This window comes from Chelonia mydas, chromosome 4 (assembly GCF_015237465.2).
Source record: "Chelonia mydas isolate rCheMyd1 chromosome 4, rCheMyd1.pri.v2, whole genome shotgun sequence".
In the NCBI taxonomy this organism is placed as follows: domain Eukaryota; kingdom Metazoa; phylum Chordata; order Testudines; family Cheloniidae; genus Chelonia; species Chelonia mydas.
Window position 1 is genome coordinate 85,997,920 of NC_057852.1, and position 14,439 is coordinate 86,012,358.

The 14,439-nt window shown below is 39.0% G+C and overlaps 1 protein-coding gene across 1 annotated transcript in view; it reads left to right on the forward strand.

Annotated features, from left to right (window-relative positions):
* Positions 1 to 279: 279 nt before the first annotated feature.
* Positions 280 to 14,439, forward strand: part of MSR1 (macrophage scavenger receptor 1) — a 34,443-nt gene continuing 20,283 nt past the window's right edge. The window contains exons 1-4 of the mRNA XM_007067386.3: positions 280 to 1,417; positions 3,475 to 3,588; positions 9,932 to 10,356; positions 12,811 to 12,997. Coding sequence (XP_007067448.3) covers positions 1,279 to 1,417; positions 3,475 to 3,588; positions 9,932 to 10,356; positions 12,811 to 12,997 — 865 coding nt within the window. The 5' untranslated portion in view covers positions 280 to 1,278. The remainder of the gene's footprint in view (positions 1,418 to 3,474; positions 3,589 to 9,931; positions 10,357 to 12,810; positions 12,998 to 14,439) is intronic.

Consider the following 14,439-nt stretch of genomic DNA (forward strand, 5'->3'; position numbering starts at 1 on the left):
ATGCACTACAGTTTTAAGATATCAGGAATATTTCTCTTAGAAATAAAGAAGTTCAGTACATATTAAAATACAATTACCTGGGTCCATCACATGCAAGTTCTTTAACCCTACATTTATTTCCCCAAGACTCATCAATACAATGAAATTTCACTGTCACGAAAGCAGAAATGACATTTTCTGGTCCCCATAATAGCTCTCTGGGCACTGGCATGTCTGGGTGCTAGAAGATATTGTGTTAATGTACTTGTGTCCTATGAAAACCTTGATTAATAGTCTATTTACTGTAGATCAAAATTGAAAATGATTTGTGGTCTCAGAGTTCCTAACTGATGCTTGTCCAAATTACAGAACCACCACTATACCACTGGGCATAATTACTAATCTTTTTTTTTAAAGAGACATACTTTGGCTAGATTTTAAGGGGTTTCTATAACTTAACAACCACTAATGACATTAGCTGTATAAGGAGAAGGTAGCTATGTGTGTGATCATATATCCTATTTCACGGTGTATGATGTTTGCTTGCAACTGTCAGGGGACTTTCCCTCATTATACAAAATTTCACAGCTGCCTAGGGCCACTAGGGTGGGATTGAGAGAGCGGGTTGACTTTGCTCGGATGCCTCAAGTGCCAACCATTATCAAAAACAGGAGGCTGAATTAGATGGAACCATAGTTCCAATCAGATATGACAAATCCTTTGCCATCTTATTCACACATTTTTTAATTCTTGAGGGTAATATTTTTTTACTGCATGCTAGTGTGTGGTTGGTTTTTTTCTTTATTTTTTTGCTCTTCATTCTGACTTCTATTGGTACACACTGGTCATAATTCTAATCTCACTTACACTGGTGTAAATGTAGTTCCCATGATTTCAGTGAAGTTACTCCTGAAGAGTGTGTGTCGTTGATAGAGCACTGGTCTGGAACTCTGGGACCTGGTTGCTATTCCTGGCTCTGCCACTGGTCTTCTGGGTGACCTTGTGCAAGTCACATCTCTGCTCTGTGCCTCAGTCTCCTCTTCTGTAAAATAGGGATAATGATAGTGTCCTACTTTGTAAAATACTTTGAGATCTAAAGCTTTGATCTAGCTGAGGAGAATAACCCATAAAATTCTGTTAGAAGAAGAGAACTACCATTTGGGGGGTATGTTCTCATTCAGTTAGAGAGTGAGAATTCAGTGAACTCAAGTACATGCATAAGTACTTTCCTGAGTTGGGGCCTTAATGTTTCATTAAGCTGTTATTTGTGAAGAAATAAATACAAGATATTTAAAATATATGTGCACTATTTTAGCCTTTGACATTCAAAATATGGCAAGTTGTGAGGAAGATCATTCAGATGGAATTTTCTGCACAGACCAGCATTCTGATTGCGTCAAGTTTGATACCCTGTCTGAGAAAGCACTGTTTTCGCTATGTAAGTACTTCACATGAATAGGATGACTCCCTGCTAATTCCTCCATCATCAGAGAATGACACTTATTATTTAAAAGTTTTCAGTAGAAAATGATACACTTCTTCCTAGATTATTTTCCCTTTAGAAAAGACACATTACTTATTTTATATTGACTGTGTTACACACTTAGGATGAAATTCATCTGCACATTTTAAGCCCCATATGAATACTTTTTAGACATCTGCCTATTGTGGCTGTGCAGAGATGCCTTTACAAATTCAGTGGCCTAAGATTACACAAAGATGGTATAGAGGGTTTGAAATCTTTATTCCAGCCCCAAAGCTTCCAGGAGTCAATCTGGCTCATGGCACAACTTAGATCAGCCCTTTCCTGGAGGGTACTCTATATAATGCCCCTTCTCAATGGCCCCACAGGTTCTGATCCATAGCCTGGGAATGTATTGGCCACGCCTCCTCCCCCATCATTCTTCCTCCATTGGAGCCAGGAATAGATGACTCAGCTCGAAGACAGCCATGTAATTTTCCATGCTGGGGGAATTCTGAGTTGCTCACGTAACAAGACTTTATGACCTGTTTGGATGGTCAGCAAAGCCAGAATCTGAAATCTGGTCCTGTGTATCAAAATATTTGCCCTTTAGGAAAGGCCATTATATTTAGATACTAAAACATTGGAGGAACCTGAACTCCTGCAAACTAGTTTGGTATGTGTCTCCTACCCCAATTCCTAAAATTAGAGAAACACATTATTTTCTTTCAAAAAGCAACAGTTATTCCAAAAGGCTTTTTCAATGCAATATCCAACTGTAAAATAACAAAAACTGAAACCGAAACCCTGTTAACTTGCCTCTTGTAATTCAGTCACTGTAATATAAATTGTAAATATAAATATCCTTGAGAGATTTCATGAAGAGAACTAAAGCACCAGAGATTTGATATGGCAGAGTTGAAAAAAATGAAAGCAAAGTTTAAACTTGATAACCAGCCATAAATTTACTTTTAGGCTCTCTCTTACCTGGTGACTTTGGACTGAAAATATATCCCTACTATAACTTTAATTAATCATTCTACCTTACTCCTTGAATCTATTGCAATAGCATTCAATTCTTAGTGTAGTTTAAAACTGAGAAATAAGTGAGGGCTATTCACTTATCTTTTCTTTATATACTTCTGTTTAAAAAGAAATACTGTTTCAGCTAACAATGTCACAGAATGTTACCAGCTTTCTTAGGGTAATTTCAGCATCCCAGATTTTGCCCGTGCCCCCAAGAAAAAACTCACAGGGAGGAGCTTTTTCTGAGGAAATTATCATGATGATCCCCTCACTAACTTCCTCTCAATTCTTCCATTAGGGACTGGAGTTTTATCTCCATGGGGAATACATCAGCCCCTCAACCCAGGCAGATCTGGAAGGTGGATATCTGCATGAGTCCCGGCTTATCCACCTGGGGGCCATTTCCCTTTGTACTGGCACAGGCCTCTAATGCCATCCCTTGTTCCTCCTACCAGAGTGTCCTGGATGTAGCTTCTTTCTGGGCCCTTTTTCCCCCAGAGGGGAAAGCTAATACAGCACCAGAATGTATTATATGTTCTTCCTAAGGTCAATTAAAGGGGGAACAATGATGGCACTTTAACATCAAGAACTGGAGGGAAAGGAAGGTGAGTACAGGAAGAAGAAATCTCAGAAAAAAACTGGAGTCAGAAGAGTGCTTGATTTAGTAGGGAGAACCAGATGGCAAATCTACCTTTCTTAGTGATCTTGGTGACCACTGGTCCGACTGTGAGAATTGGCATTATTTTTTATTATTCAAATCACTGGTGCTTATCAAATGTAAAACATGTTTCCTGAAGTATTTTTATTATCTAATTAATAGCCCATGATTATTTTAAAGTTTCTTTAGGGGGTTCAAAATTTCTTAATATCAAGAACAATTACAGTGTAATATATATTCTGGGCTCCTTCTGTAGTCTTTAGTCAGGCAAAATTCCCATTATTTTCAATGGGAATCTTGCCTGAGTTGGGGCTATGGGATTGAACCCTCTATGTCTAATTCTTTGCAGGTACAAAAAAGGTCATGGATCATCAAAGAAAAAAACAGAAATGTTTTATGCTTACCCTCAGTATTCTCTATCTGCTTGTATTTTCCATTGTCGTTGTAATCATCAGACTAGCAGGTAAAAATTTCAATTTATTATACCAAAGGAAACAAACAGGTATGGGTAATCTTAAGCAAGAGATTTAGTAAAGAACGATTATACCTGGAATTATTTTTATATCAGTGAAGAGCTAAAATATGACTTAGGATTTGAATGCACAGTGTTCACTAGGGTCCAATTTAATGCAGTGATGGTTAGTGCTCCTGGATCAACTAAGCCCCAGCGCTTGTGTCCATCCACCTGTATTTGTCACTGCTCCAGAAAAACAATGCTGCCTTTTTTGTGCACTAGGCTAGATACACTGGCTGTCATGTTTGCCTTTCTCTGCCTCCCTTAGAACCAACCTTAATTTCCTTTGGAAGCACCACTGAGTAATTCCTTCAGGTGAAAATCCAAAACTAGTTCAAACTGTAAATAAGACACAAGATTTTAGCAGCAAAGTTGACCATTGACACAGCCTACTGAAGGAAGCTGTAAATTCATCATAACTTGGAGACTTGAAATGGAGTCTGGATGTCTTTCTAAAAGACATGCTCTAGTTCCATCACAGATTATTGGGCTTGCTAGTTTTCACATATGTAGCTAAATAAATAAATAAATTCCCTCCACTGCAGAAACTGTTGGACAGTAAATTCTATGATCTGTCCTATGTAGCAAGTCTGACTAGATAATCAATGTGGCTCTTCAGGCATTAAAATGTACTAATCTCTATCTAACAGAAAACTGTCAGTTATGAGCCATCTGATGGTTCATGAACATTGTTTCAAAGTACAATATCAATGCCCTGCTGTTGCATGGAGTTCCATGCTGCTTACGGATGGTCACTTGTGCTGGCACAGAGCCACTGACTTCCATGGAAATGCCACATGAGTGAAGAATCCACCAACGCAGAGCTCCTTACAGGACTGGGGCATTAGTTCTGTGCATAAAAACCATTCCCCATGTAAGGTTAAAGACAATTACAATTCTTTCCTTGCTGGAGCTGTCTTATGTTAAAATAATGTCCGTTTCTTAGTACATACTTCACAAATTTTACAGTGATATTTCACTGTCTCCTTCAGAAAGGTTCTTTACTGATGAATAAACATATCCCTTGTATATGTTTCAAGTAACTGGCTTTTTGTATTGCTAATAAGACTAAGCGACACCTTCCTGAAAACATTCCATTAATATATAAATATCTGAACTCCTTTGCGTAATGATTGGGGCCCAGATCCGAAGACCATTGAAGTTAATGGCAATAAACCATTGACTTTGGATCAGGCCCTGAAAAGAAACACTCACAGTAAATATATCCTTTAGGAATCACAAATAAAGACACTGAAAGATTAAAAGTGTATGGGTTGGATAGAGCTGTGAAAAGCACAATAAAATATAAATGGAACACCAAAATTGTAATTATGGAAAAGATGTCATTTATTGACTTTTGTGGCAAAAAATCTGGGCATATTCTTTAATCAATACTGACAGATTAAATAAAGTGGCCTACTGTACTTCTTAATTAAATCCTGAGTACAGAGAGGCATTCAAATGTTCTTTGCGACAAAAAAGTCCTCTTTGTACTCATTTCTTTTTATGATACACTTTGTACATTTTTATCATTATGACTATTGTAATTTTCTTTTTACTAATCAAAATGAGACTTTCTAAGAACTGACGAGAAAAGAAAAATTATCTAGAGTCCAGATCTTCATTGCATTTTGTTCCCCATATACATCATGATCCAACCCAGAGACAGTGGGAAAGCTCATATGAAAGTACTTGCTCTCCCTGTCCCATGAGGAATCCAAAGAGGCATATTGGAAGATCAGCCACAGATAGATCGATCTGTATCAAGGAGTGATGTAGTCCCATTGGAAAGTGTGCCCCACAGGGGAGCATGCGACATGGAGGGACCAATGAGGAACAACAGCTACCAAGAGACACCACAGTGGCTCAGGTGGATACAGAGGTAAATGTCAACCTGACTCTCAGAGAAATGGTTTTCCCAGTGGAATATTTTGCCAAAATCAATCTTTTCCCACAGAAAATTTAAATTTGGACGAAATCTATTTTTTTCCAATGGGAAAATAGTTAGTTCTAAATTTTTCAACTAGCCCTAATTGTCATGATGAAACATTATGATTCAGTGTCACCAAGAGATGACTGAAAAATCATTTAAAAATCCAAACATTAGGGAGGCAGAAGGGAGGAATAGGGTGTTGAATTTTCTCCAAAAAAACTTGTTAAAAAATCAAAATTTGAAAAATGTCAAACAGCTGTAGTCATGTAGTGATGCAATCCAACAATGAAACTATTGCCAAGTCGGGTTAGGATGCTGCACTATGTTTACTTTGAGGCTCTCTGGAACTCCATTTTATGCAAACCTCCTCTCTCTTTGTTCCTCCCTCCCCCACTTCTCCCATCACCCCTGGATATTGAGAGAGATCCAGCAATATCCCACTAGCTTCAGTCCAGTTACTCAGTAGCCCTCTGAAACCTCACATGTATCATGGGAAGAGCTTTCGTCTTTCTGCCTGGGATCTTGAAGAGTGAGAGGAGCCCTGATCAGGCTCTTGCTCTCCATACATATCATATTTGGTATTATAAGTGCTGTGCTACGACTACAAGCTGAATATCTTCACTCTGCAAATGTCAATTCCACCCCTCAATAGCCTGAACCGTGAGAGAGGAAGAATCAAACCCAGTTTGCTGGATGGCAGCACAGGCACTAACCACTTACCCAGGGCACTTTTCTCATATTGTTTGGAAATTTACAATACATGTTTCCATACAGAGTTGGGAGAAATCACTGTAGGCAACTGCTACAACCTGCAATAACAGTTTTCATACATATGTTTACAGTCAAGTTTCTTTCTCAGCTTGGCAAATGTGCCTGGGGAGAGAGTCACAAGAGTGGAACTGAGAACATATAGTTCACAAAATACAAGTGAAAACCCCCCACAGCCATTTATCAGGGGGTAGCCGTGTTAGTCTGTATCCACAAAAACAACAGGGAGTCTGGTGGCACCTTAAAGACTAAGCCCTGGTCTACACTAGGACTTTAGGTTGAATTCAGCAGCGTTAAGTCGATGTAAACCTGCACCCGTCCACAAGATGAAGCCCTTTTTTTCAACTTAAAGGGCTCTTAAAATCGATTTCCTTACTCCACCCCTGACAAGTGGATTAGTGCTTAAATCGGCCTTGCCGTGTCAAATTTGGGGTACTGTGGACACAATTCAACGGTATTGGCCTCCGGGAGCTATTCCAGAGTGCTCCATTGTGACCGCTCTGGACAGCACTCTCAACTCAGATGCACTGGCCAGGTAGACAGGAAAAGAACCGCGAACGTTTGAATCTCATTTCCGGAGACTGCGGGAACTGTGGGATAGCTACCCACAGTGCAACACTCCGGAAGTCGACACTTGCCTCGGTACTGTGGAAGTACTCCGCCGAGTTAATGCACTTAATGCACTTAGAGCATTTTCTGTGGGGACACACACACTCGAATATATAAAAACCATTTCTAAAAAAAGACTTCTATAAATTCGACCTAATTTCGTAGTGTAGACATACCCTAACAGATTTATTTGGGCATAAGCTTTCGTGGGTAAAAACCCTACTTCTTCAGATGCAACTGAAGGTATCTGAAGAGGTGGGGTTTTTACCCTTGAAAGCTTATGCTCAAATAAATCTGTTAGTCTTTAAGGTGCCACCGGACTCCTTGTTGTTTTCACAGACATTTAGTCAGTTAGTGTAAGCGCTATTTACTTTCTATCTAATGAAGCTGTTATTTCCTGATTCACGTATGGTCACACAGACTCATTTGGGTAGATTAATCACTGGTGTAACTCCACTGAGGTCAATGAAGTTACACTGGGGATACATTTGGCTGAACATGTTTACAATGCTTGGATGCAGTGCCTTGAACCAACCACTGAGAATCCGGAATCGCTCTGCAGTCCTATTCAATGACATCAAAGCAACATTTCCAGTAAAAAGCTTTTAAAGGAAACAAAGGAAATAGTTACAACAAGCTACTTTTAATGTTGACATTGATGGAACAGAAAATGTTTCATTTCATGTAAACTACAATCACTGACTATTAATGCTGACAAATTTCTAAAAATGGGTGTATTTTTTTCAGTTTGCATTAGCACCCATTTCACCAACAATACAGAACCCACTGTGTCTGCCTGGCATGAATAATAAGAACTTGTCTGTTTATCTGCAACTAGAATTAAGTTGTGGAACTTGTCTCCAATGAAATAGATGCAGAAAATCAGCCTGCCCCTCTATATCTCTTCAGAATTATTCTGAGAATTAGAGAGATGATACACAATGCATGGAGGATTTAACTGCCTCATCATGCATCAAATAAGGCACTTAATATGTGTGGCCGTTAATTTACTCACCCACAAGTTTACCAGTGGGGGTAAAAAAAAAAAAGCAGATCCTAGAAGTGTGCAGTAGTAAGCAGCTGTGCATGTCTCAGAAACATCTCATCACAACAGACATTAATTGGCTCCCCTGTTGGCCGTCCTAGCGAGAAACTGAATGGACTTAAAGATTAAAGTAGTCTTTCCTTGATAGAAGTGTGGTCTTTCTAGACCATCATAGAGCAAGCTGGTGTGCGGTACTGGCAAATTTGTATGCTACTGCCGAGGCTGTATACATCCTTTGAATAAATAAGACTTCAAATCCCTAGCTGTTAATCCAGCACCTTTCAAAAACACTAAATTCACCAAAAGAGTCATTATCAATGGCTGCTTCAAAATATATGTCAGATTTGAAAAGCAAAATCTATATTCAGTAGAGAAGAGCTCCGTTGAAGGACTAAGACAAGCTCTAGGTGTTAATTACTTCTATGCTTGTTTTTTTCAAGCATCCAAATTGTGCAAGCCACTTCACAGAAACAAGTAGAAATGTGGAGGAAATCCCGGCCCCATTGAAATCAATGGGAGTTTTGTCATATTTTTATCCATGGTCTCTACCCCCAAGGCTAAAGGACAAAATTTTAAAACTTGGGTGCTTAACGTTAGCCACTTAAAAAAAAATCAGTGAAATTTATTTAAGTGAGCAGTTCTCATAATCCATAGATTTTAAGGCCAGAAGGGATCATTAGATCATCAAGTCTGATCCCCTGTGTGCATAAGTCATTGAATTTCATACAGTTACTCTTGTATTGAATCCAACAATTTGTGTTTGACTGAAGAATATCTTCCAGAAAAGCATCCAGTCTTGGTTTCTCCATCTTCTGATGTCTTCAAATCACCACTTCCCTTGGTAGTTTCTTCCAATGGTTAATCACCCTCACTGTGAAAAAAATTGTGCCTTATGAATTTGAACATCGCAAGTGAATGTCATGTCAGACTGTAAAATCTTTCTCTCTCTCTCAGTCCCTCCTGTTGAAGCTGTTCCACTTTGTATAATGATTAAATATTAATTGGACCAGAGAGAGAGAGAGAGAGAGTGTAACTGTCTGACAGCGGTGTCAGAACCAGGGAGACCATGGGGTCCATGCCTGCCCACTTTTTAACATGGGCATAGTTGGGAGGGGCAGGTGGCCATGTTGCTCCCCAAAACTGCAAGCCTTGGGCAGGCTCAGTGCAGTGTAGGCAGGGGCTGTGCTTCGCAGCGGGGGAGCTGATGATCATGGTGCCAGCCTCTTCCCAGTGGGGGAACTGAGGTGGGTCGTAGTCCCCCCTCATCATGAGGCATGGTCCCTCTTAGTGGCCCCGCTCCTGCTCCTCCTCTTTGCCCCAAGCCCCTGCCCCCTGGCCAAGCTGGAAGCTGGAGCCAGACCATGGTAAGAGCCATCCAGGGAGCCTAGGCCTCTTTGGGGAGCCCTGGACCCTGCATCTCTCCTGGGTGGGATGCCAAGGTGCCTGAGAGCAGCCCCTGGCCCATATCCCTGCCCCCCAGGGCACACCACCCAGGGCAGGTGGAAAGTTCTGACCTCCTCACAGTGCCCCAGACTCCCTGGGCAGCTCTTACCATGGCCATATGTGGAAGTCCTTGCAGGATAGAGGTTTAAGAACACATACAAAACAATAAATTAAGGTCACTGATGGGCAAAACAGAGAGAAAGAGAAAGGACCAGAATAACAATAACATCACACTCAGACAGGTGCATGTGGATCTCTTACAATAGAGTTTATTTAAATTTTTTATCATCTCACATGCCATGCCAATTCTGTGGGAACAAAGTAATTTTAACCCATAATATGAGGAATGCTGAGGCCCTGGATAATTTATTTAAGAACAAATTATACAGTCTTGATACTTAATCTATTGATTTAATTATCTCAGTACCCTGCATGATTAAATAATTGAAGAACCTAGCAATAACAGTTGCATTTTTACTTGGAACTTTATTCAGTTCACGTATCCGAGATGGAAAAGAACCTGAAGAATGACACTAATCTAGTTAGTGAGAATAACATACAACGGTGCTTCAATGGAGATTGTCCTGGCAAAGCAAGAGAAGGAAAAGAGGAGCAGAGAGAAATCATCATAGCTCACACTGAAGCTTTACATCAAATTGCCAAAGAGATTTCAGAGCTGAAAACTAACCTTCACCAAAAGTCAGAGCATTTCCGAAATCTAAGTACAGCAACTGAACAAAAGCTCTGGGAGGTTGGCCTTCAGATTAACACCTCAACCTTAGCAATGCAAGTCCTTCGGAAGTTGATAGAAGATATTCAGACCTCATTTAGGTTTCTGAATTTGACATTAGCTGAAGTTCAGTCTGCTGCAGAAGAGAGGAACAATAAATACACAGGAGTGTTCCTTAAACAACTAGAGGTAGGAAGCTACATTGATTTTGTCACAAGTTTTAAGGCATTGATAGGATCCCCCATCCACTGGCAAAAGAAAAGGTAACAGCTTTGCCGTGTAGATGGTCAGATTGTTGTTCTTATGACTAATTTGGGAATACATTTTCAGAAGGGCAGAGGGAACAGCTTTTCTTTCTGCAAGTGCAATTTGTATCTACAAACATTCATTCCCATATTTTTGCACCAGGAAAATGAACTACATATGCAAATCAGACAACCTAGACCTCTTTCTACTTACCTGATTTGCACCTGACCATGAGATAATTAGTGCAATTATCCTAATTTTCATCCACAAAAGGAAGGCCGCCCTTTTGAAAAATTACCCAGTCCCAAAGAGATCATGTTGGCAGGTTAACATTTTGTTCATTTACTTTCATCCCAATGGGACTTAGGCTTTAAAAATCCTGCTTGGCACCTATCTGCATATTTAGGGGCATAAATAAAGACCTTTGAAAAGGTCTTAGGAACGTAAGTCTCATTGAAAGTCAATGGACTTAGCTTTCTAAATGCCTAAACACTTTTCTAAATGAGAGTTAGAGTAGAAAGCTCCGAAGTAGAGCTTTGCAAATAACTGATGGACAATTTAAAAAAATACATTTTGGGTATGTTCCGAAATGAAACTGTTTCAAATTTTTGGCAAACTGAAAATTTGAAAAAAAAATATATATTTGGAGGCAAACAAAACATTTTGTTTGACCTGAAAGGAAGCATCTTGCTTCATTTTCAAGCTTTCAGAAAGTTTTTTAAAAATAAAAGTGAATTAAATTTCAAAGTGAAAAGTCATTTCAAATAAAAAAATCAAAAAGTTTTGTTTAAAAAATGTCAGAACAGGATTTTTTTTTTCAGAACTTTAGTTTGTTTTTTCAACTGAGACAATTCAGTGAAATGGATTTGAATTCATTAAATGTTTCAGTCAATCCAAATCTGCAGGTTTCAGAGGAAAAAAAGTATTAGCCAAAACATTTCACCCAATTCTACTTCCAAGTTACTGGGGAAGTTTGGAAAAAATGTACTCAGAGACTCTTACTAGTGACTACAGTCCTGTACACTAGTCAATATAAAAATGATCAGACATTGACCATTGATTTTAGACAAATATAATGTACCCTTCTTTCTGCAGCAAGTTTTCAAACATAACCATGCAGGTACTGTACTTAACTAAGTGTTAAAAAACAAGGACCAGATTCTAAACTACACCCTTTGTGTAGTCATTCCCTCATGTGCAAAATGAATGCAAAATGCTGCAAAATTATAATGGTAACACTTCACAATCACGTTCCGCTTCCTGGGCAAAATCCTAAGATGTGGCCAAGATACAGTCAGTGCAACTGAACAGTGGGTGGGGCTTTAAGGCAGCTTTGCATTCCTTCTGTTCAAGAGCCTCCCAGGAGTATGAGCTGATCCCTAGCATAACTTAAAGCAGTTGAGGATCACAAGGACATAGAGGGTATGTTTATGCTGCCTTTAAAAAAACACAACTGGCCTGTGCCAACTGACTTGGGCTCATGAGGCTTGGGCTAAGTGGCTGTTTACCTGTGGTGTAGACATTTGGACTCGGGCTTGAGGTGAGTCTCTAAGAGCTTATGAGGTGGGAGGGTCCCAAATCTTGGAGCCCAAACATCTACACCACAATTAAATAGTCCCTTAGCCTGAGCCCCTTAACCTGAGTCAGCTGGCTCAGACCAGCCGCAGGTGTTTAATTGCAGTGTAGTCATACCCAGAGACTCCCTTTTCCCCAAAATGCCCCCTCCACAAAGTAGGGGTGGCATAGAGCTGCTCTGCTTTAAAAAAAAAGAAAGTACTACTCTATATGAAGAACTGAGCCCTAGTTTTATATGGCATTTTGCGAGATAGACTTCAATGGGAGCAGAGTAAGGCCAACGCTGAGCACTTCTGAAAATCCCATCCACCTTTCATTGTGTATCTTGGCCACCTCTGTCAGGTTGCAAAGAATCTGATGTAGTCTCCTAAGAGTTTAAAATAATTTGATACTGTTCTGGGGAAGAATAACCTGATTTAAAATAAGTGAACAACACTCAGATGCATCTGAAGAAGTGGTTTTTTACCCACGAAAGCTTATGCCCAAATAAATCTGTTAGTCTCTAAGGTGCCACCGGACTCCTTGTTGGTTTTGAACAACACTGTATTTGCACAAGAAATCCTGAACTGCCAGAAAGTATTATTTCAGTTCTAATGCATCTTAATATCAATAAGGGGCACAAACCTTGCTCAGGGGAATGGTCTTTTCTCACTGGAGTAATTTATTTACTCCCAAGCAGATTCTTTTCTCACTTTTGTTTATTTACCATGTCTATCCCAAAGAATGTAAAAAATAACAATAAAGGGGATTACTCAAATGAGTAAGGTCTTGGACCATCAGTGTTAGAATGAAATACCTAATGATGCTAATATATTTTTACAGGATATCACAAACCTGTGGGATAATTGGTACAACACATCAGCAACCATTGTTACCATAAAACAACAACAAAGCAATCTGGAGCAAGAAATTAAAGGCGAAGTGAAACTTTTGAATAATATCACAAATGACCTCAGATTAAAAGACTGGGAGCATTCAGTAGCATTAAGGAATATTACATTAGTGCAAGGTAATTTCTGGTGGTTCTTAAAATAAGAATCGGTTAAAATATTTAAGAGTTATCATAAGTGACAAGAAAGGACAGGGATTAAACAGATAAGGGAAGCTATCACTGTAACTGCTGATCCTGTACGTGCTGTTGTGGTAAATAGAGGACATATTTCTCCAGCAATGTCAATTCCCATAGCTTCCAATCCTGCAAACACTTATTCGTGAATTTAGTGTTATGCTCATTTGTGTTTACAGGCTGAAGTAGGTAATAATTATTAGCAAGATTAGAATTGAAGTAGCAAAATAGAACAATGGTCCATCTATTCCAGTATCCTGATACCAGCAGTGGCCTATGATGGATGCTTCATATTTGACTAATGAGGCAATGCTACCTCATAGGGTAAATTCATTCCTAACCCTTGCTGGTGAACCCTGAAGAATGAGAACTGCTCAGACTTAAGCTGATTCATGAGATGCTATTTATTTATATAAATGTCTATTCACTTTGTGAATCTCACTGATTCGCCATTGCGTTATTCCAGTTTTACATATGTGTAAGTCCTTTGATTTCAATGGTGTTACAACAAGAAAAAGCTGGAACATCGCTGTGATGAGTCAGACTCATAGATTGCTGAAGGCCAGATTCTGCATTGAGAACGTCATGCACTAACTTCTGAAACTTGGCAGACACCCTTTGACTTCAATGGAGATCCACCCACATGCTCCTCAATGCAGGATAATGACCTAAATGTCATTCTTTCTGACTATTTGCCAAGGGAACTAAATGTCCATGACTGTCTGGATTTTTTTCTCCATTTTATACTTAAGTATTTTTCAGAGAGTGTTGGTCTTGAATAAATGGAAAGTTATACAATTAAATCTGTAGATTAAAAATGCAATTATAGGCACACATTGGACTGCACATTCTTTTAACTTTACTTCCCATAACTCCAAATGAAGATGATGAGGATAATTGTCACATCAGGGTCTGTAAACTGATTGTTCCTGAGAGAGACAATTAATGTGAAAAAGCAAGAAACAATTATCAAGAAGTAAATGAAAGCATGATCAAAGAACAAGTAGAAAAAATAAACATTTTTCCAAACTATTTTCTCATGAGATCAAACTTTTTTTTCAAATTCTCAATGAAACAAAAGAAAAAATACTTTAAATTTTTCAGTTTAAAAAAAATCCAAATCTCGATTTCATGTTTCTTGTTGTAACAAAACCACCTATTATGGTGTAACACTAACATGAATAATATACAATGTGCCCATCTAATGGTAATGTTTAGCATTGCAAATGTTTTGTGTTGCTCTGGTTGGTTATGTCAATAACGTAACAAGGTCCTGCAATGATGTTGACACTGTTAGAGCATTAAAGAAATTAGACTAGTTCTTATTGGAACCAGTGTGAGAATGTGCATTTGACATTGCACGCTGCAGGTTCACAGTAGCAAAC